Source organism: Cololabis saira, chromosome 7 (genome assembly GCF_033807715.1).
Source record: "Cololabis saira isolate AMF1-May2022 chromosome 7, fColSai1.1, whole genome shotgun sequence".
NCBI classification, from domain to species: domain Eukaryota; kingdom Metazoa; phylum Chordata; class Actinopteri; order Beloniformes; family Belonidae; genus Cololabis; species Cololabis saira.
In genome coordinates this window covers 48,603,979-48,627,141 of record NC_084593.1, presented here as the reverse complement: position 1 = coordinate 48,627,141, position 23,163 = coordinate 48,603,979, and the positions used below count along the sequence as shown (strand labels likewise).

At 46.0% G+C, this 23,163-nt stretch overlaps 1 protein-coding gene across 1 annotated transcript; it reads left to right on the top strand.

The window, feature by feature from the left end:
* Positions 1-16,326: 16,326 nt before the first annotated feature.
* slitrk4 (SLIT and NTRK-like family, member 4) lies at positions 16,327-21,333 on the top strand. The gene is made up of 2 exons (XM_061726004.1): positions 16,327-17,782; positions 18,386-21,333. The coding sequence occupies exon 2, from the start codon at positions 18,428-18,430 to the stop codon at positions 20,999-21,001; it is 2,574 nt and encodes an 857-aa protein (XP_061581988.1). The 5' UTR covers positions 16,327-17,782; positions 18,386-18,427; the 3' UTR covers positions 21,002-21,333.
* Positions 21,334-23,163: the final 1,830 nt, after the last annotated feature.

Below are 23,163 nucleotides of genomic sequence, written 5' to 3'. Positions count from 1 at the left end.
CACACCTCTTAAAATGGCAACCCATTGGCGGAGAGGGCAGCGGCAGCCATTAAAGGGCAGCCTGACTGACGGTGGGACCCTCTGTGGTGTCCAGATGAGCCAGCACGGCCAGAAGCCATTAGCAAAATGCAGCAGGTCCAGGGCTGCAGGTAGGACGGAGGTTAAGAGGTGTTTCACCAGTCTCTCAAAACACTTCATCAGCACACAGGTCAAGACAACGGGGCGATAACCATTTAAGCAGCTGGGATGGGCTTTCTTGAGGACATGCAGTATAATGAACTCTCTGAACCATGTGGGGATGATTAAGCAAATACAACCAGATAAACAACTTCTCAAGTCCTACATGCATTCATCGCCAGGAGGTGTACAGGCCTCCACAAAAGCAGGTGTTTTGTCAGTTTGCCTGTGTGTTAGCACAATGCCAATAGGGAACGTAATCAGGGACGGCCATAGAGAAGCAGTTTTTGCTGCACATCCATGTGAAAAGGGTTATGAAACGGTTGTTGTCGGCCCCAGATGTAGGAGAGCAGGAGGCAGGAGTTCTCAAAAACAATGATTTATTAACAAAAAGCACTGCTTAACAGAATGCAACGACTAGAGCTTAAAACAAGAATCAAAAACTACAAAAACCGGGCTTGGGAAAAACACAGAGGGAGGAAACAGTACGGACCAGCAGGGAAAAAAAAAGACCAGATATACACAAGGGTTAACGAGACACAGGTGCAGACGATCAGGGCAGATGGAAACAGGAAGGTCAAACAAGAACTTAAACACAAAGACACGGGCTTCAAAATAAAACAGGAAATGTCAAACCCTGACAAAAAGGGTTAAAAAACCTTTTTTAAGCAATCTGATGCTCAATACTCAACTATGAGAATGATTAATCACGAGTTGAAAAGAGATCAATCAAACCAAGACAGGTGTCAGTCTCCCTGAATGTGAAAGCGGATGGATGTGAGAGGCACGTTCGTCAAACGCTTTGTTTCTTGCTGGTGAGAGACGGACCATAAAAGGATGAGAATCAGCAGCTATGATCGTTGTGCCCCCAACATTTGAACCGGCGTGTGTGTTTGCTATGTGGACACACAGCTAAGTTACACAAGCGTTACCATTGGAATCCAACATTTTCAATTTTAGTTTCATGCAGACCTGAAGGTGTAAAGGGAACAGCCCACACCCCCTTGAAGTGTCTCAAGAAACAAATACATTATCTTAATCTCTGGCCCAAAAAAACAAGCACATCCAGCACACACATCAATTCAATTCAATTCAATTTTATTTATATAGCGTCTATAACAACAGAAGTTGTCTCTAGGATCTTTCCAGAGACCCAGAACATGAACATAAACCCCTGAGCAATTATTACATAAACAATGGCAGGTAAAAACTCCCATAGTGGGAGAAAAGCCTTAAGCCAAACAGTGGTAAGGAAAACTCCCCTTTAGGAGGGAAACCTGGACCAGGACCTGGATCATAAGGGGGGACCCTCCTGCCGAAGGCCAGACTGGGGGTTCGGGGGCGCGGCGGGCCAGGACGTCAGCAAGCACACAGCAGGCATCCACACAGGCATGTGGAAGCAGCAGTGGGATGATCAGATGTGGGGACTGCAGGCCAGCACGCAGCTCCTGAAGCTCCGGCCTGCAAACATACACAAAAGGAGAAAAAGGGGGCCAGCACAAGAAACTACAGGAGCGATGGACAAAAATGATGGCTTTGAGATACTTATAATGAATAAAAAATGGAAAAGTTAAACTTAAAACCTTTCTGTTTAGTAAAGCCTATAGTTAGTGTTTAGTAAACCTCTAGCTGGTGTTGGTAAATCTCTAGGTAGTGGAAACTCTAGTGTGTTAGAGTCAGTAGTCATAGTTGCAGCTATAGAACAAGACTATAATAATTTAGTCTCAAATATAGCTTCGCGGTAGATATGCTGCTATAGGCCTATGCTGCAGGGGGGCGCCGACATGATCCGCTGGGCGGTGCCTCTCACCCTTCTTCTCCTCTCCTTTTCCCTTCCTCTCTTCTCCATTTCCATTTTTATTTATTATAAATATCTCATAGCTATCATTTTTTTCCATCGTACCTTTTGTGCATGTTTGCAGGCTGGAGCCTCGGGAGCTGCGTTCTGGCCTGTGTTCCCGGCCCCCCTCCCCCCATCCCCGGTCATCCCGTTGCTGCTTCCACCTGCCTACGTGGATGTCTGCTGTTGCTGCTTCTGCCTGCCTGCACCCCCCCCCCTCTGGTCATCCCGCTGCTGCTTCCACATGACTGCTGTGTGCTGCTGACGCCCCCCCCCCCCCCCCCCCCCACCTCTGGTCATCCCGCTGCTGCTTCCACCTGCCTGCTGTGTGCTGCTGACGTCCCCGACTCCCCCAGTCTGGCCTTCGGCAGGAGGGTCCCCCCTTATGAGCCTGGTCCTGCTCAAGGTTTCTTCCCTCCTAAAGGGGAGTTTTTCTTGCCACTGTTTGGCTTAAGGCTTTTCTCCCACTATGGGAGTTTTTACCTGCCATTGTTTATGTAATAATTGCTCAGGGGTTTATGTTTATGTTTATGTTTATGTTCATGTTCTGGATCACTGGAAAGCATCTAGAAACAACATCTGTTGTATTAGACGCTATATAAATAAAATTGAATTGAATTGAATTGAAAAGGAGAAGAGAAGAAGGAAAGAGGAGAAGAGAAGAAGGGTGAGAGGCACCGCCCAGTGGATCATGTCGGTGCCCCCTGCAGCATAGGCCTATAGCAGCATATCTACCACCAAGCTATGTTTGAGACTAACTATTATACTCTTGTTCTATAGCTGCAACTATGACTACTGACTCTAACAGACTAGAGTTTACACTAACTAGAGATTTACCAACACCAGCTAGAGGTTTACTAAACACCAACTATAGGCTTTACTAAACAGAAAGGTTTGAAGTTTGGTTTTAAAGGTGGAGGTGGTGTCAGCCTCCTTAACCCAGATTGGAAGTTGGTTCCGTAGTAATGGTGACTGATAGTAAAATATCCTTGAAAAACATCAAATACTTAGTAAGAATAACTAGCAGATCTGCTGTGATGGAAAATATACTCAGGGCTGCACATAATTATTTTGGTCTGGTGCTCAGAGGAGCCCCTGGATATGTGACTTGGGGCTCCAAAAACGCGGTGACCCATCTCGCCGGATCGATAAAAGAGGGATGCAGGAATAAGTTATAGGCAAAACGATATTTATTCACTTATAAAGATGAATGGCTCAATATGGTCCTTTACAAAGTTAATTTATTTCAATAATTCAACTAGAATATGGTGTAAAAGTTAATTTATTTCAATAATTCAACTAGAATATGGTGTAAAAGTTAATCTATTTCAATAATTCAACTTAAAAGGTGAAACTAATATATTACCTAGTCTTATTACATGCAAAGCAAGATATGTTGAACCTTTATTTGTTATAATTTTGATGATGGAATTGTTTATTGATTTCATAAAATATTCTCTAATTAATTTTTTATTTGGGGTTTTCATAAACTTTGAGCCATAATCAGAGAGCAGCGTCTTGCTGGCGCAGGTAACTGCTGCACGCAGTGACGGACACTGGCTGATTTATGGTTCCGCGTTGCACCAACGCAGAGCTTACGGGGTAGGATACGCGGTAACGCTACGTACGGTGCGCGTCGCCGCGTAACATCATGCAGCCACTTCTCGGCGAACACACGTTTTCTGTTTCTATCCACGGGTAGTGGTTCAGTTTGGCGTCTCTTTGTAGTTGGTGGTGGTGGAACGCCAAAATAATTACTTAATGGCGCTTGCTTCTTGGACATTTTGACGAGACGCGTCGGGGTTTGTTCAGTAAAACTGATCCTTACCTCTCTCCCTGCGCAACCCACCGCAGCAACGGACGCGCTGTGATTGGCCAGCCCAGTACCAACTTTGAGTGGCAGTTCTGGGGAAAAGCTCTCCCAATAGATGTTTTAATATTAGTATTCTGGTCTGGCCACAACCAATAATATGAGCCCCAGCTGTTGGTACGCAAAAGCGCTTCGCAGCACAAGATTGACAGCGCACTGTGGATTTTGACGGCGCATGCGCTCTGGCGGCCCACTTATGTGCAGCCCTGAATATACTTGACCCTTGCTGAGCAGACGGATATGAGTGCTTTTGGTACCTGAGGTAAGTAAGGGTGCTTTCACACCTGTCCCGTTTGGAGCAGTTGTTCCGAAACAGGGAGCGTTTCCCCCTAAAGATCGGTTCATTTGGTATATGTGAACACAGCAATCGCACTCGGATGCGGGACAAAACAAGCGAGCTGAGATCTCCTAGGAGAGGTGGTCTCGGCTTGCTTCCATTCCAGACCTGGTTTGCAGTGAGAACATAATCCACACAGCAACGACACAACTCTATTCATTGTGTATGTGCGACTGCGGTGTTGTGCCACAGGGAGGGTGCTAGTTTAGTTATCAAAAGAGTTATCAATGACTGTCGGATGACAGTCCTTAATAATTAATAAAGTAGATTATTTATCAAATTGAACTATCAAAATGACTTAATCAAAACGGGGGCACCGACCGATGTAATCAGGAACAATGACAACTAAACAGCAGAAATCAGTCTCAAGGTAAATTATTCTACAGAATATATAATTGAAGGCCAAAAGGAAAACGTTACTTAGACCACAAGTGAAATGGCGAAACAGCGCCACGCGAGCCTAACAAAGAAATGGCTAAAATGACGTCACATGGATCTACCATACACGTGATCGGCTGAAAACGGAAATGATGACTGACCAGATGACGTGGTCACTGGGTCGCGCGTTATTTGACTACGGGGAAGGTCCCCCCACCCCCCCGGGTTACTGATGCGGGGAGGCCTCGTGGTCTCGTTTGTATATTTTGTTTTTATAAGTATGATATTAAATTTTATGTTAACTATAGGTGGAGGCACCTAATAAGCTCTTTGAGTCTCCGCCTCTTCTTGCACTTTAATTTGTAATGTTGTTACTTTTATTTGTGTAATTTTTAACTGTGCAAATAAATAAAAAAAATAAAAAATAAAAAATTAAAAAATAAAAAAGCGGTAACGTGTCCGTGTGGTTAATGAGAAGGAAGGAAAACAGTCACATTAAAAAAACACACATAACGGCTGCCGGAGAAACCGTCGGCGCGTTACACAGTAATATACAACACAAACCGTAAACAAAATCAACGTTAACCGCTTTAACTAACTCTGCCCAGACACAGCCTCTTACGTCTCCTGGTTCTGGAGTTGTCGCGGCGCCTTGAGGGTCCGGAGCCTCTCGGTTCAGCTCAGGTCCCACCGGATGCTGATTAACGCTCCTGCGGTGGTCCAGTCTGAGCGGCCTCCAGGTTACCTTCTCCTCCCTAACTCTGAAACGAAAGGGACAGTGTGCAGCGCCGCTGTCGGCCGGGCTTTCCCCCCCTGGTCTCGGAGCGGTTCACGTCTCTTGCGCGCGGGGCCCGGTTCACTTTTGTCGGAACGTGCGGGCCTCCTCGTCTTATCGCTGATGAGTGTGTGAGCGTCACGGATCCAGGTGACTGGTGCTCTGCGGCTGATGCTGGACACGCTGATCGACGTCCTCGAAACGTCATGGTTCCTTTGACAAAGAGAACTCAGAGTGGACAGGGGAAGTTAGAAGAGAGAAAATCGGAGCGCGCAGCAATCCGTGGCAACAGCTGATCGTTACGCTCCGCAGGTAAACCTGATTCAGAGCCGGCCCTTTCCCCCCGGCTCTGGAGCAATTGGAAAGACGTGGATCCAAAAACGAGCTGGAAGGAAAGAGGAAGATTTTCTCACCTGTCCTTATCCACTGGGATGCGCTGACGTCATCAGCGCCCGCGGGCAGTTCACATGTCCTTCCTGTAAAGGGCGTCGGAAGGCACGCCCTCTCTTGACACATCCTGGACTACAAACCTGCTGGGCTTGTAGTCTTTTCCCTTTATTCTCCCAACCAAGTGGCCAGTGAATGAAACTCGAGCTGGTCTCAGACTGAGGCTTTAAAGTCGAATTTCAAATAATCATATAAGTTCATAAAAGTTCATAACCACAAGACAGTGGCACAACAGCGGCGCAAGAGAAGAGTCGGCACAGAGCCTCCACCCCCTTCTCTCCTATTGGACACAACTTTCTCTCTTCTCCCTTCTCTTCATATGAGATGTGCCGAAATGTTCAATTCGGGGTAGGCAGGTGCGGCGCAAACGCCGCGGCAGGCGCCGCTGAGCTCGGCGGCAGAGCGGTCCGCTCTTGCGCCGCGGTAGCACATACAAAATAAATGGGATCGCCTGCGGCGGTCTGCGCTTTACACCCTCTCTGTGAAAGGGGCTTGTTGTTTTCCTGAGGTACGGAAGAGGAAACTCTTTCACGTTCATTTCTGACCAAACAACAGTTGGTTCATGGCATTTGTTAACAGCTTTGAACCGCTACAGACGGTTGCCTTGTGAACACAAACGCCACAAACGAAAAACGAAACAACTGTATCGATTTAGCCCCTGAATCAGAACAAAACAAACGGGCCACAGGTCTGAAAGCACCCTTAGACACGGGGACCACGTCCAGTCCTGTCAGGAGCCCCATCAGACTCCAGTTCACTTGTAAACAAAAGCCAGTGTGTCTTCAACCGGAAATGGGGGCTTGTTTGCTGAGCGGCAGACTGAGCCCACCGGGACGCCGAGCTGCATCTGAGCCCAATTATCCTCTCTCTATGTGTGTGTACATCTGGAGGAGAGCTCCTGATTGAACCTCGGCAGTGTCAGATGGTAGTGCAGCATCCTGAAATGACGCCTCTGACAGATGGGTGACTCAAGAAAGGCTGAATTATTTTGCTGTTGTTGTTCAATATACTCCCAGTAGCTCATTGCCTGTCATCTCCAGGACACTAAACACTCCCTCCATCTTCCTGAAGTCTCTATTTGCATATTTGCACCCGCTCTGTACACCTCAGCCGTTTGCAATAAAAGGGGTTAGTACCTCGTTCCACAATGCACGCTGCTAAAAAACTAACAGCTATGAAAGAGTGCAGATTTATGTTCAACTAGCTGCTGTTGTAAGCATTTATTTTCCTTCCATCGCTGGTTTGGAGAGTAATAGGCTGCACACTCTGCTCAGCTCAGAATGAGGTGTCACTATTGGTGTTTAAGCTGTCCCCATAACGCTGATAACATGCAATAATCCTGACCGCTTTATTACACAGCATTAGTTTACACACTGGAGGCCATAAAGTTGCTCCTTTAATATGTCAGAATCTTATTGTTTAGGGTATTGTTTACAGTCATGTGAAACGTTACCCATCTTTTAATCCTACTGAGCATCAAAATACAAAAAAATTATCTGACCATAGTGGGCTTTAGTATTAAATAAATACAATGTCTGATGAATAAGATCATATTTACTTTGCAGTTGAAGTGATGTTACTTAAAAAAAATGAAGCTAAAAAGATCAAATCATGTGGGCAATACTAAGGTCATTGAGGTTTTTTGACATTCACCACAGCATCTCAATTTCAGGTCTGGGACTTCGGCCAGGTCATTCCAGAACTGGATTCTTTGTTTTTATCATTCTGATGTAGAACTGCTGCTGTGTTTGGGATCATTTCCTGTCACATGACCCAGTTTCAGCCAGTCTTCAACTGCCAGACAGATGTCCTCAGATTTGTCTCTAGAATACTCTGGTCTACAGAGACTGGCAGGGTATCCAGGTCACAGACCATCATCCGTATCCATCGTGGGTCTGAGACGTTTCTGAAATGCTGTGCTTGGATTTTCTCCAAACATGGTTCTGGACATGAAGACCAAACAAGTCCTAACCCTAACCCTAACCCCTAACCCCTAACCCTAACCCCTAACCCTTAACCCTTAACCCTTACCCCTAACCTCTAAACCTAACCCCTAACCCATAACCCTTACCCCTAACCCCCTAACCCTTACCCCTAACCCCTAACCCTTAACCCTTAACCCTTACCCCTAACCTCTAAACCTAACCCCTAACCCCTAACCCCTAACCCTAACCCCTAACCTCTAAACCTAACCCCTAACCCTCACCCCTAACCCTAACCCCTAACCTCTAAACCTAACCCCTAACTCTCACCCCTAACCCTTAACCTAACCCCTAACCCTTAACCCCTAACCCCCTAACCCCTAACCCTTAACCCCTATACCTAGCCCCAACCCCTAACCCTTAACCCTTACCCCTTAAACCTAACCCCTAACCCTAACCCTTAACCCTTATCACTAACCCCTAAACCTAACCCCTAAACCTAACCCCTAACCCTTATCCCTAACCCCTAACCCTTAAACCTAACCCCTAACCTCTAAACCTAACCCTAACCCTTAACCCCTAACCCCTAACCCTTATCCCTAACCCCTAACCCTTAAACCTAACCCCTAACCTCTAAACCTAACCCTAACCCTTAACCCCTAACCCCTAACCCTTATCCCTAACCCCTAACCCTTAAACCTAACCCTAACCCCTAAACCTAACCCCTAACCCTTATCCCTAACCCCTAAACCTAACCCCTAACCCTTATCCCTAACCCCTAACCCTTAAACCCAACCCCTAACCTCTAAACCTAACCCCTAACCCCTAACCCTTAAACCCTAACCCCTAACCCTATCCCCTAACCCTTAACCTTAACCCTAACCCCTAACCCTTAACCTAACCCCTAACCCTAACCCTTAACCCCTAATCCTAACCCCTAACCCTATCCCCTAACCCTAACTCTTAACCCTAACCCCTAACCCTTAACCTAACCCCTAACCCTAACCCTTAACCCCTAACCCTAACCCTTAAACCCTAACCCTAACCCCTAACCCCTAATCCTAACCCCTAACCCTTAAACCCTAACCCCTAACCCCTAATCCTAACCCCTAACCCTATCCCCTAACCCTAACCCTTAACCTAACCCCTAACCCTAACCCTTAACCCCTAACCCCTAACCCTAACCCTTAACCCCTAACCCCTAACCCCTAACCCTAACCCTTAAACCCTACCCCTAACCCCTAATCCTAACCCCTAACCCTATCCCCTAACCCTTAACCTTAACCCTAACCCCTAACCCTTAACCCTAACCCCTAACCTCTAAACCTAACCCCTAACCCCTAACCCTTAACCCTTAACCCTTAAACCCTAACCCCTAACCCCTAACCCTAACCCCTAACCCTTAACCTTAACCCTAACCCCTAACCCCTAATCCTAACCCCTAATCCTAACCCCTAACCCTAACCCCTAACCCCTAACCCTTAACCCTTAAACCCTAACCCCTAACCCCTAATCCTAACCCCTAACCCTAACCCCTAACCCTAACCCTTAACCTTAACCCTAACCCTTAACCCTAACCCTAACCCCTAACATTTTTTTTTCTAATTCTTTTTTTTTACTATTGTTATCTAATCCAATATCAGTTTAGTTAAAAGAAATATGCCCTTTGTTTACACTCTAATTATGTAAAATATATTTCTTCAGGATCTTTTCTTGAAATTTCTCGTTTTTTTTCCAATTATGTAAGATACTTTTAATATCATTTTACAAAGATAAAAGAAACAAGTATGTTTTTTTTATATTTCGTTTTTTTATAGGAAATTTAATTAAAAGCTAAATCTTTATTACATCCGAGAGTGTTTCTTTGTGATTTAGAGAATTTTCCAGTACAATTAAGTGTATTTATTTTTAAAAATTGGCGCGGATATTTACGCCAGTGTGCCGGAAAAGTCAGAACTTCTTTTTTAACTGTTTTACTTTGTCAATATCCTCCATCCTTTTAGCAGTGATATTTTTCCTGCAAAAAATATATAATAGTAGTCAGTTAATAAAAATAAACGACCGTCTACAAAGAAATAAAATCGGCAAATGCATTCTAGAAAACTAAAAAAATGGGCCGCACATTTGACACCCCTGCCCTAACCCTAACCCCTTCCTGTGTCCAACCTACGGAGACGGGAAGCAGGTACCTAAAGAAATGGATGGTGAAAAGGTTATATGTTGTTCATCATTTTCATTTGTGTACTATTGACACAGGTCTACCACAATCAGAAGATTTTCCATGCATGATCAAAGGAGGGGTCGCTAACTTCTGACATAAGTGTTGTAGCAGTCTAGTTGCATGTGTGCATCTGTTTGCTGGCGGGAGAGTTTGGAGTAGGATCTGCTTCATGCTCAACCGACTTTTACTGCTTACATTAGAGCGACATAAACCAGCGACAGGCCCGCTGGATGAGACTCCGCAGACGTCGCCAGTGCCGGGACCAGATTTAGAGCAGAGTGACAGATTATCCAAGAAGCCTCCTCCAGAAAGGCTCTGCCACTTCCAGTCGTTTTTTGACTTTAGGTCACGTCTTTAAGCCTTCCTCTGCACTATGTCTTATGAAGAGATACTGCTTTTGTTATGATGACCCTTTGAACCATGTTAAATAAAAAAGAAAGGAGGGGGGGTGTTGTCTTTTGGTACCACAAGTGACTCATGAGCAGGAGAACCTGGGAATGCTGTTAAAATGAGGAACACAACGGGAAAAAGACGCACAGTTCCTCTTCTGTCCAGATGAGGGCAACGCATCAAACTGTAAATTCCCCAGCACAGGGAACATTACCCAGCAGTTCTGGCACTGGCTGTGAGGAACAAAACAGGAACAACGGAGGGCTATGGACCTGTTAAAAAGACATATTCCACTGCTTTTGTTTGATCCGACGGGAGTGAAGGCTTTTCCGGGGTTAGGAGGCAGGAAACTGGGCCACCGACAGCAGCTGACACGGAAGTGGGGGCTCTGCCAACTGTCTGGCTCCGTCTCTGGTAGGCCAGCTTCCCTCAGGCCAATCACAGCCAGCCAGGGAACGAGTCCAGTCACATAAACACACACACACACACACACACACACACACACACACACACACACACACACACACACACACACACACACACACACACACACACACACACACACACACTGAGGAGGAGCCTGGCTCTGTCTCTTCATGCAGGTGGTGACTGCCGAAGCTGCACGGCACGTTTCATGTCTTACAGCTAAACAACCAATATGGAGAGGCTTTTACTGCACAAACTCTGCACAATAAGAGCAACAAATGACGGGAATGTTTGATCACAGGACACATCTGTTACCTCAGTGAAGATGCCACAGCTTCAGAAATGCTCTCCTAGTTGTCTTTCAAACATGAAGTGAATAGTTTCAGATATAAATAAATGACACTCTATGATCTATACAGAAACAGAACCTTTACATTCAAAGAGACCCCATAATACTTGATCAGCCCACTCATCTTTAATGTTTTTGTTTTGAACCTAATTTATTTCATGTTGTGACACTGCAGCGCAACACTTCTGTGGTGGCACTTTATGAACTTGTTTTTTATCTCAGACGTCGTAGCGCAGTTGAAAGCTCCATTTCATTTCCATTAGGAAGATTAATGCGCAGCAACACAAGCAGAATAATAATAAATATACTTTACAACACTGGAAATGCACCAAACTGCTCTGAAAAATGTGCTGACTATCAAATTATTGAAAAAAATGAATGAAAATTGATTTGGTTTATTAGACTTTTGGATTTTCAGGTTCACTTCAAAATGAAGAACGATAGAGTTTTAGGGAAATAAAATTCTAAAACTGATAATAAACTCTTAACAATACCAGAATAAACCTGTGGAAAAAAGGGAAAAAAGTCACGAAATTATGAAAAGTCTTAATTTTTTACAAGTAAAAAGAAATAGTTTTACATGAAAAAACAAGAGTAAAGTTAAAATAACATTTTTTTTTTCTGATTTGAAATAACTGAAAAAGTAGTTGTTATAATATAATAATAAGTTTACAAGAAATTCATTATTGAATAAACCAGAAAAAATAAGTAATTTCAATAAGAATACATTTTGAGAAATGGTCTTATTGTGACAAATATCTTGTTTTACATGAAAAAACCTAAAATATTTATATGAAAGAAGTTATAAGAATGCACTTCAAACTTAACAGGAAAAACATGTATTTATTTTGTGTAAAATAATATAAATTTACAAGTTACAAAAGTTGTAAACATTTTGGAAGATAATGTTCAAATCATGAGAAATAATTGTTAAATTCATGGAATAAAGTTGTAAATTTACAAGAAAAAAATTCATGAGAGTAACAAATCATGGTGTTATGAGATATAAGTCAGTTGTACAAGAATAAAAAACGTGATATGAGTAATAATAATATTTTTAAAACAAGTCCTAATTTGAGAATCTTATCCTTCTAGACCAACCCAGAACCTTCTAGTCCAACCCAGAACCTCCCCGACCTACCAAGAACCTTCCATACCAACCCAGAACCTCCCAGACCAACCCAGAACCTTTTATACCTACCCAGAACCTCCCAGACCAACCCAGAACCTTCCAGACCAACCCAGAACCTTCTAGTCCAACCCAGGACCTTCTAGTCCAACCCAGGACCTCCCCGACCTACCAAGAACCTTCCAGACCAACCCAGAACCTCCCAGACCAACCCAGAACCTCCCAGACCAACCCAGAACCTCCCAGACCAACCCAGAACCTTCTACACCAACCCAGAACCTTCTAGTCCAACCCAGAACCTCCCAGACCAACCCAGAACCTTCTAGACCAACCCAGAACCTCCCAGACCAACCCAGAACCTTCCAGACCAACCCAGAACCTTCTAGACCAACCCAGAACCTTCCAGACCAACCCAGAACCTTCCAGACCAACCCAGAACCTCCCACACCAACCCAGAACCTCCCAGACCAACCCAGAACCTTCCAGACCAACCCAGAACCTCCCAGACCAACCCAGAACCTTCTAGTCCAACCCAGAACCTCCCAGACCAACCCAGAACCTTCTAGACCAACCCAGAACCTTCCAGACCAACCCAGAACCTCCCAGACCAACCCAGAACCTTCCAGACCAATCCAGAACCTTCCAGACCAACCCAGAACCTCCCAGACCAACCCAGAACCTTCCAGACCAATCCAGAACCTTCCAGACCAATCCAGAACCTTCCAGACCAACCCAGAACCTCCCAGACCAACCCAGAACCTTCCAGACCAACCCAGAACCTTCCAGACCAATCCAGAACCTTCCAGACCAACCCAGAACCTCCCAGACCAACCCAGAACCTTCCAGACCAACCCAGAACCTTCTAGACCAACCCAGAACCTCCCAGACCAACCCAGAACCTTTTATACCAACCCAGAACCTTCCAGACCAACCCAGAACCTTCTAGACCAACCCAGAACCTTCTAGACCAACCCAGAACCTCCCCGACCAACCCAGAACCTCCCAGACCAACCCAGAACCTCCCAGACCAACCCAGAACCTCCCAGACCAACCCAGAACCTCCCAGACCAACCCAGAACCTTCTAGACCAACCCAGAACCTTCTAGTCCAACCCAGGACCTCCCAGACCAACCCAGAACCTTCCAGACCAACCCAGAACCTTCCAGACCAACCCAGAACCTTCTAGTCCAACCCAGAACCTCCCAGACCAACCCAGAACCTTCCAGACCAACCCAGAACCTTCTAGACCAACCCAGAACCTTCCAGACCAACCCAGAACCTCCCAGACCAACCCAGAACCTTCTAGTCCAACCCAGAACCTCCCAGACCAACCCAGAACCTTCTAGACCAACCCAGAACCTCCCAGACCAACCCAGAACCTTCTAGACCAACCCAGAACCTTGTAGACCAACCCAGAACCTTCTACACCAACCCAGAACCTCCCAGACCAACCCAGAACCTTCCAGACCAACCCAGAACCTTCTAGACCAACCCAGAACCTTCTAGACCAACCCAGAACCTTCCAGACCAACCCAGAACCTTCTAGACCAACCCAGAACCTTCTAGACCAACCCAGAACCTTCCAGACCAACCCAGAACCTTCCAGACCAACCCAGAACCTTCCAGACCAACCCAGAACCTCCCAGACCAACCCAGAACCTCCATAACCAACCCAGAACCTTTTATAACAACCCAGAACCTCCCAGAACCAGCCTCTCAGAAATGTTAACATCACAAGACATATTATCTTTTAAATCAGAACGGTTTGGTTCTAAGTTCAGCAGAGGAGGCTAAAGTGACAACAGTTAAAGGGGACCTATTATGAAAAACAGGTTTTTTCTTGTTTTAACATATATAAAGTGGTCTCCCCTCACCCTGCCAGCACAGGGGAGACAAAATACCATGAATCTCTGCAAGCTCTCTGACCCCCACTGGACAGAGTCCCCCAGTGTCACGTGGTTTTGTTTGAGCCGATTAGAATCTGCTCCCGTCGTGACGTCACGACGGGAGCAGATTTCCATAGGTTCAGCCTCCGCTGCTGAAACCACGCCCACAACCAGCTCTCTCCGCTGCTGGAGCGGTCCATCCTTCAGCCAGTCGGACACGGCGCCGCGGCGGAGCGGATCCGGGTTAAATCATCCAGGTTCCCGGGTGGTTTGGGAGCTGGGTCCTCGGGGGTCCGTCCCAGGCAGGACCAGCTTCACCCTATGAGATTTTCAGCCAAATCTGTTGGTTTGATCACCCGTAACGGGAGATGCGCCGCGGATGCGCTCCGGAGCGGATCTGTGCGCCCGCCGTGGGGTTGCGGCGCCCGTCGCGCAGCATCCGCCGGGCAGATCCGGCTGAAATTCCGCTGGTCGGTCCCCGGGAGTCCCTGCTACCAGTCCAGGCCGGTTCCTGCGGTCCCGGCCGGTCGGAACCGGTCAGATTTCCCGGTTAAAGCCGCGGTGATGCGCGCTGATCCAGCAGCGCTGCTCCCGGGTGCCCGGCGTGGCTCCGGGGCCAGCGTTCAGCATCCGCCGGGTAGATCCGGCTTAAATAGTGCATAAATGTTATTTATATACAACTCATATTTTATTTTTTTAACAATAAAGTTTCCATTTGTGAAAATTCAGTGTTGTGATAATTTACAGGCTCGGGCTGCTCTGGCGGAGCGAGGTTTATGCTCCTCCCCTGCTACACGTCATTCAGGGAGCCAATCAGCACAGAGCCTCATTATCATACCCCCCCCATTCCCTAAAAATGAGGCGCAGAAAAAGAGGTTAGAAGCAGTAAAACTAGTGACAGGCTGGATTTATGATTTATGTAGAAAAAACAAGCTTTAGATTGTTTTTAAGACATTCAAGGCCTGTTTAAAATATACATTAAATGCCATAATAGGTCCCCTTTAAGACCGTAAATGTTCTCTGTACTAGGTGAGGTAATCAGTGCGTTTACATGGGAAGTTTAATTCCTCTTTAATTCAGAATTAAAATTATATGCAATTTAAAATGATTAAAAATTACCAGGTAAACACCTAATTCTGAATGAAAATGGCCTTTCCGAATTAAACTTTATTCCGAAGTAAGTGTCTGGTTTATTCTGATTTTAAATCCCAATAGAATAATTCCAGATCATGTATCCACTCATTCCTCTTTAAATTAATTCCGGTCTTTCTTTCTGCTCGTTCCCTCGCCCGTCTGTCTCCATGACGCTTATATTCCACGCTGGGCTGGTTTTCCAAACAAAGTTTCAAGATGGCAGCACGCAGTAAACGGTGATCGTGCCAAAGCACGGTCTTCTATCTCCCTCCTCCTCACCACCACATGAAAGAAAATCATCCACATGATGTTGTCGTGCTGCTGCTTCAAAAATAACATCTAAACAAATCCAAAAAGGATGCTCATAATGTGGTCCTCCATGTTGTTGCTAATCGAGTACGTTTGTTTTCTTCCGGTAGACGTAAATACGTAAAGACCCCCCCCCCCCCATCCAATCAGAACCCAACCCCCAGACCTAAAGCACAATTGGAGAAAGACGATCAAACGTGTTTTCCATCTAAACCTCAATTCAGAATTACTATTTCCACGTAAACTCGAAGGAAAATAATTTAATTCTGAATTATTTCATTCTGAATAATTAATTCCAAATAAAATAACATCATGTAACCGTGGCAAATGGTCAGCAGCAGAACTGCATTTACTGGATATTTTTTCTTCTTTGCTCAAATGTCATAGCCAAGCAGCAGGCCCCGGAGTTTCTCCTGAAACAGGAGTGGGCCTGGTCACGTGCCTCATGCTCCTCCCCCACCTGTAGCTCCCCCACCTGTTGCAGAAGGACACCGGAGCTGGAACTTCCTGCAGCGCGAGCGGACAAGTGAGACACCATGTCTCACGGGTTCTTGTCTTGTCTTTGAATCATGTTGGTAATAAAAGACGCTCAGACACAGAAAGAGGCCCCCTCTGCTCAGCTCCTCTGGTTGCAGCCTGACTGCAGCCTCCTCCTCCTCCTCCTCCTCCTCCTCCTCCTCCTCCTCCTCCTGCACCCCCTGTTTGCAATGCTGCTCACATGCGCGCTCCCGTTTTACGCACACACTTTCTCTTTTCCGCTCGACGGGGACGCGCAGTGCCGCCTCGCTCAAGTGAAGCGCAGTTGCGACTATTTGGCAGGTAGAAGCTCTGACACACAGTTCCTCTCTCTCTCTCTCCGTCGGCGGTGATCCGGATCCCCTCGCAGGGAAGACAGGAGGAAAGAAAATGAGTGGATGTGGAGAGAAGACGAAGACGCGCAGCTCCACAGAGTGGATCTGTTTCAAGGTCTGAGGATTGTCGGGTCTGTGTGAGAGGAGAGACCCCCCCCCCCAATCCTCCCATCCCTCCTCATCTCTCTCTCTCCTCCGCCTCAGTCGTGTGGGAAGCTCCGTGGACGCGGCTGCAGAAGGAGCTCGTCTATGAAGGAGGGGGATGAGGCTCGTTTTCCTCTCCTTCCCTCTCCCTTTCAGCAAGGCTCGCTTTTCTTCAATTCTCACATTTCCTTTTTTTGCCTTTCCTTGTGGTTTTGGACTCCTGTCTTTGGCGGGTGGGGTGATGGATGGATGGCAGCAGCAGAGCTTGCACACTTTCCGCGGACGACTGAAGGCTCAATAACTGCATTATTCATATTTACGCACCGGTTTCCGATGTCCTGGCTCACCTTTCTTCTGTTTACCTACCTGTTTCTAATTTTTTCCTTCCTTTTCTGATATAAAAGGGAATTTCAGTATTACCATGGACCTTTTTTTAATCATTTTTCGAAATCTAAAAGAGAATAATCGCTCCTCTGTAAAAATGGACTAATAATGGAATAGAAAATATCAGTTTTCCACCTCAACCGAGCTGGATTTACGTTTCCAGGATGGGGAATGCGATCTGACTGGAGCTTTTGCCCTCTGAAGCGTCGTCCAGGTGCGCAACTTCATCTGAAACAAACCAGTTTAAATTCCTCACACATTCCCCTCAGTTCTTAAAGAAAAAAACCCTCCAAGAATGACAGACTTGTTTCGCCGCATCGTTCCCCCCCTTGCGCACATTTTCGTGCTTGGGAATCACCGTATGCGCTGCCAACATCTCTGAAAAAGCCGTCTGCCTCACCCTTCCCTCGCGCTCTCTCTGCGTCCCCCCCCCCCACCTCTCATTTTTATCGCCTCTGCAGCCTGATGAAGGTTCTCTCATGGAGTTAGTCCGACCACCTTGGGGGCCAGACGAGGAAAGGGGTGTTTTTTCCGAACAGAAGGAGCCCGTCAGCAAGAGACGCATCGGATGAAATCGGACCCCCCTATCCCCACCCCTCCTCCTTCGTTTCTCCTTCTCCACCGTCACCCCCCACTCCCTCACCCCTATCTCTCTGACTCGTGTTGATCCACGGCGGCCCGCATGGGGAGGACAGGGGGGACCTTGTTGCGCCCCTGAAGCGGAGGATCATTTGCGCACGTCTCCATCCATGTCTCACCGCCTCGGCCCTGTGTCTCCGGGGGGAGCCGCGTCCATCACCCCCGCAGCTTCTAGTAAGTCCGCCTTTATTTGCATCTCACCCTTAAAAGTCGCCACATAAAAAAAAAAACAACTTTCCTCACTATTTTCCATGAGGTTTTGATTTTAAAGGAGAAAGACTGTTGGCCCTGTGATAAATGCATCCCGCTGAAGATCCTCTGAATCTGCCAGCAGCGGGCACAGACCCAATACTCCCTCTTCCATCCTGGCTTTGCTTAGTTTTCTGCTTAAATGAAATGAGTGTTCCTCTGGCTTCCAGGAATACCCAGGGAGAAAGGAAACGAAAAATGGTTTGACTTTGTTGCAAAAGCTAAAAGGACGTACAATCCATCATGCTGTTGTCTTTCCAAATTGCTGCACCACATTTAGGACATCAGATGCACTGATACGCAGTAGGAGTCAGTAATGAGAATCTCAAAGGGAGAATAACTGAAATGCTAACATTTTGTGTCTTTTATCCAGTAAAACATAAAAAATACATTTGTAAAAAGTAATCATAAATGAGTCCAGGATGCACTTTGATGTTTGCTTTCTGTGTGTCTGCGTTTGCACGTATGTATTACGGTGCGATTGAACATTTGTGCATGCACCTGTCTCTTTTTTTTTTCTCTCCCAAGGCAATTAAATGGTTTTCTGGGGGAGGATTTCTAACCGGCGAGATGCTGCTCGTACTCCTGCTGGCGGCCTTTTTTTCTTCCATCTTCGTCTCCACCTCCTCCTCCTCCTCCCAGTCCTCCATGTCGGACGGACCCCCCATGGCAGACCCATCCCCCTCGGACCTGATGGCCGAGACGTGTGTCGCCTGTTCCTGCATGTCAGTGGAGAATGTGCTGTACGTCAACTGCGAGAAGATCGCCGTCTACCGGCCCACGCAGCTAGTCCCTCCGGTGTCATCCTTGTACCACCTGAACTTCCAGAACAATTTCCTCATCATACTCTATCCAAACTCGTTCCAAAACTTCACCCATGCTGTGTCCCTGCATCTGGGGAATAATAAACTGCAGAACATCGAAGGTGGAGCATTTATTGGGATGAGTGCTTTGAAACAGCTGCACCTGAACAATAACGAGTTAAAGGTGCTGAGAGCAGACACTTTCCAAGGCATTGAAAACTTGGAATACCTTCAGGCTGACTATAACCTGATAAAATACATCGAAAAGGGATCATTTAACAAACTGCACAAACTAAAAGTGCTGATCCTGAATGATAATCTCATTCAGGCACTTCCTGACAACATATTTCGATTTGCCTCACTGACACACTTGGATATTAGAGGGAACAGAATCCAGAAGCTTCCTTATTTGGGAGTGTTGGAGCACATTGGACGTATTGTAGAACTGCAGCTGGATGACAACCCCTGGAATTGTACTTGTGATTTGGCCTCTCTCAAAGCATGGCTTGAAAATATGCCCTATAATATTTTTATTGGTGAGGCCATTTGTGAAACTCCAAGTGACTTGTATGGGAGGCTCCTGAAAGAAACCAACAAACAGGAGCTTTGCCCTATGGGAACAGGAAGTGAATTTGATGTCAGGATGCTACCACCAGATAATGGGCAATCGCCGTCCAAAATGTCCCCGACCACTGTGGCTTCCATTGCCACAAAAGCACCAAAAGCCACCGACTCGTCCAAGATTTATGGAAATGGCATTGTGGCCGGTTTGCCCCCTTTTGGAAGAAACAGCCAGATTGTTTCCTTCCAGACTCGGACGCCGCCACTGTCGTGTCCACAGCCCTGCAGCTGTAAAGCCCACCCTTCAGACTTTGGCATTAGTGTAAGCTGTCAGGAGAGGAACATTAAAAATCTCGCTCAGCTCATTCCTAGACCCCCAAATGCCAAGAAGCTTCACCTAAGCGGGAATTACATCCGTGAAATCAGTCCAACTGATTTCCAGGGGTTTGAAGGGTTAGATTTGCTTCATCTAGGCAGCAATCAAATTGCAGGAGTGCAGAAAAGTGTGTTTGCTAACCTCACTAATCTGAGAAGACTGTATTTGAATGGAAACCAGCTAGAGCAGTTACACCCTGAGATGTTTCTGGGCCTCACAAACCTCCAGTACCTATATTTGGAATACAATGCCATAAAAGAAATCTTAGCGGGTACATTTGACTCCATGCCGAACCTCCAACTCCTATACCTGAACAACAATGTTCTACGGAGCCTCCCTGCCTACATCTTTGCTGGTGTCCCTTTAGCCAGACTCAATCTGAAGAACAACCACTTCATGACCCTGCCTGTGAGTGGTGTGTTGGACCAGCTGCGGTCCCTGACACAGATAGACCTGGAGGGGAACCCCTGGGACTGTGCCTGTGATGTGGTTGCCCTCAAACTCTGGCTGCAGAAGCTGAGTGATGGAGTGGCTGCCAAAGAGGTGAAATGTGCCTCTCCTGCACAGTTCTCCAACATTGAGTTACGCCTCATAAAAAACGTGGTCCTCTGTCCAAGGCTTGCAAGGCCACTTGTGACTAGCGCTACGCCACTTTTGACCTCGGAGTCTCCCGCGGGAGTTGGCAAAGCCCCTCCAGGTGGGCCTGTACCTCTCTCAATTATGATCCTCAGCATCCTTGTGGTGCTTATCCTTACTGTGTTTGTGGCCTTCTGCGTTCTCGTTATTGTCCTGAGGAGAAATAAAAAACCTGTGGGGCGGCAGGAGGGGCTGGGCAATCAGGAGTGTGGTTCCATGTCGTTGCAGCTCCGCCGCCACAGCCACAAATCCGGCAAGAAAGGCTCCATACCGGGAGATGACCTGGGTGCCGAATCATTCATCCCCCAGACTATCGAGCACATCGGCAAGAGCCACACCTGTGGGATTGGACGCTCTTCAGACATGGATGCCGGCTTCAAGTTTGCAGACTCACAGAGGCAGAAGATCATCTTCCGAAACTGCTCTGACAAGGACAAAGACCCACTGTCCACCCTGGAGTATAACAAACGCCTCAGCACCATAGACGAGCTCGAGGAGTTTCTCCCCCACCGAGAGCCCAGCATGTTCCTCCACAACTTTATGGACACCAAAAGGGATTTCAACAGTATAGGGATGGGTGGGTATGAAATCCGCTACCCAGAGAAAACAATGGATAAAAAGATGAAGAAATCACTGATAGGTGGGAACCACAGTAAGATTGTGGTGGAACAGAGGAAAAGTGAGTATTACGAGTTGAAAGCCAAGCTCCAAGGAACACCTGATTACCTTCAGGTGCTGGAAGAGCAGACTGCGCTCAGTAAAATGTAAGAATTGTTCTGTTGAGTTTTCTGCATTGATTTCACATTCACATGAGGACAGACATACAGCTCAACACATCTGTGGCCGTTTTCTAAACCATAACTACTAGTATGTACTGGCGTACATAGTTTACTACGTTGTAACCGTATGCAGTATGCAGTTTCGAAAACGGCCCCTCTCTCGCTTGTTCTTTGTCCTCCTCACAAAACACAGCATTCAGCGTCCACGATTGCCCGTCCTCTGACTTCAACTCTCTCTACGCAATCACACACACACACACACACACACACACACAAGCCAAAAAAGTGCCTTCTGGAAATCCTTTATGACCAATGCAGATAGACAAAATGGCCTCATGCTACAAAGCTATTACAAGAAAGAGTGGATTTATTTCAGAGTGAAGGACCTTTTTTTGGATTATCCACGCCTGTATGAATCTGGCAAACATACTGCAGGACCCCTGAGAAAGCTACCAGACAGTTGGAGTGTTTTTGCTGCTATTGAAATGGGTACTTCTGATTTGTTTCGTTCTCCTTGCTCTTTTCCTCCTGCTTCTGTTTTTCCAACCAAATCAAAAGGTCTTGAAAACAGTGCTTAAGAATATACCTCGCCATCGCCATCAACAGCCTCTGTTGAAGTAAAGGAGAGAGCCCTGGTTGTTGTTTCGGCCGAGAGACAATCCAGAATCTCCTGGAAGGAAATTAACAAACATAATTAGTGATTCAGTGGATGCTACTTTACTGTTGCTTTACTCTTGCTTTCTTTTTTTTTTGTAATCCATGGATTTGGTTGTCTGCTCTCTCCTGTTTGGATTACCCCCCACCCTGCCAGCTCTCTTCCAGGAGGACAAACACCTCCCGGAAATCGGAGGCGCTGCAAAACTGTTTTTGGGAACCGTCTTTGGGAATGATTTCACCGCTTGTTTTCTTTGTGTAAAGAGCCATGTTAGATATTGTGTCTTCTGGATGGAGTTGTGTTTCCCTTTCAAGTTCCTACTTACAGTAAAAACGTTTGTTCTGGGTGAAATCCAACGGCACACACACCGTCAGAGGACGTCATTTCTGAAAAACAACAGACAAAACAACGAAAAAAAGAAAAAGAAAATGGATGAAAAAAATTACAAAGCTGCTTGCCATGTAAGCGTAACCTGGAATTTATTTTGTAAGTCTTACATTATTTGTATCTGTGGGACTGCTTTGTAAATTACAAGGAAGGACTAACATCAGTCATACTGTGTAACGGAGCATCTTCACCAAGAGACTACAAGCCAGAGTTGTCAAAAAAAAAAAAAAAGAATTGCTAATATAATTCAATCGGCCATCCTCCCATGTCAGCTCTCAATTCGTAGTTTAAAACATTGTAAAACATAGTTAATTTATTTTTCTATGCAGGATTATTTAAAGAGTTACTGGTGTTTAAAAAGAATAATGGAGAGGACTTGACAGGGTGAGGCCTCGGAGCTGCAAGAAGTGACTGTGGAGTGTAAATCTTTTTTGTTTCTCAGTTTTCTGAACAGTTTCAACCTTCTGGACAAACGGGACCCGCCACCTCTCTGTTTTCTTGAGCTGGAGCCCGATAAGAGTCTCCGCGGTTCCCTCCTTCTTATATCTCCAACAGTATCTTGTAAAAGGTTTTCTTATCAACATTATGCAACCAAAATAAATGTGCATTAAACTTGACCTGCTAGTGGCATTGTCTGGAGCGGGGGAGGCGACAGATCCAGGCTCTAAATTGTTTGAACTGGATAGAATCATTTCTTCAAAGACCGTGTGCAATATCCGTAAAAATGCTCAGACATGATGGCTTCAAGTCATTTTGTTTTAATTTCTTTTTAGTTTGTTATCCTGTCAAGACAAGTTCTAGTTCAAAATTCTTTCATCAGCTTAACTCTATCTGGTTCTTATAAAAAAAAATTATGTTAAGTTAAAATTACGAGTGTTTTTGACATTAAAAATGACTAGAATGTATCATGGAAAGTATAATAAATACAATTTTATATCGGTCATAAATCTCCTGTATATTGGTTAATTTTCTCTTGTATAATCATGTTGAAGTCAAGGTATTAAAATCAGAACCTATTTGCACTGTGTCCCCCTTTTGTTCCTTAAGCTTAGCGTCCACGCTTCACCCTGCTGCTTTTTTCTCAAACTCTGTAAATGTGGGATTTTAGC

Coding starts and splice junctions, on each gene's coding strand:
- slitrk4 (XM_061726004.1), top strand. CDS start 18,428: ATGCTGCTCGTACTCCTGCTGGCGGCCTTTTTTTCTTCCATCTTCGTC.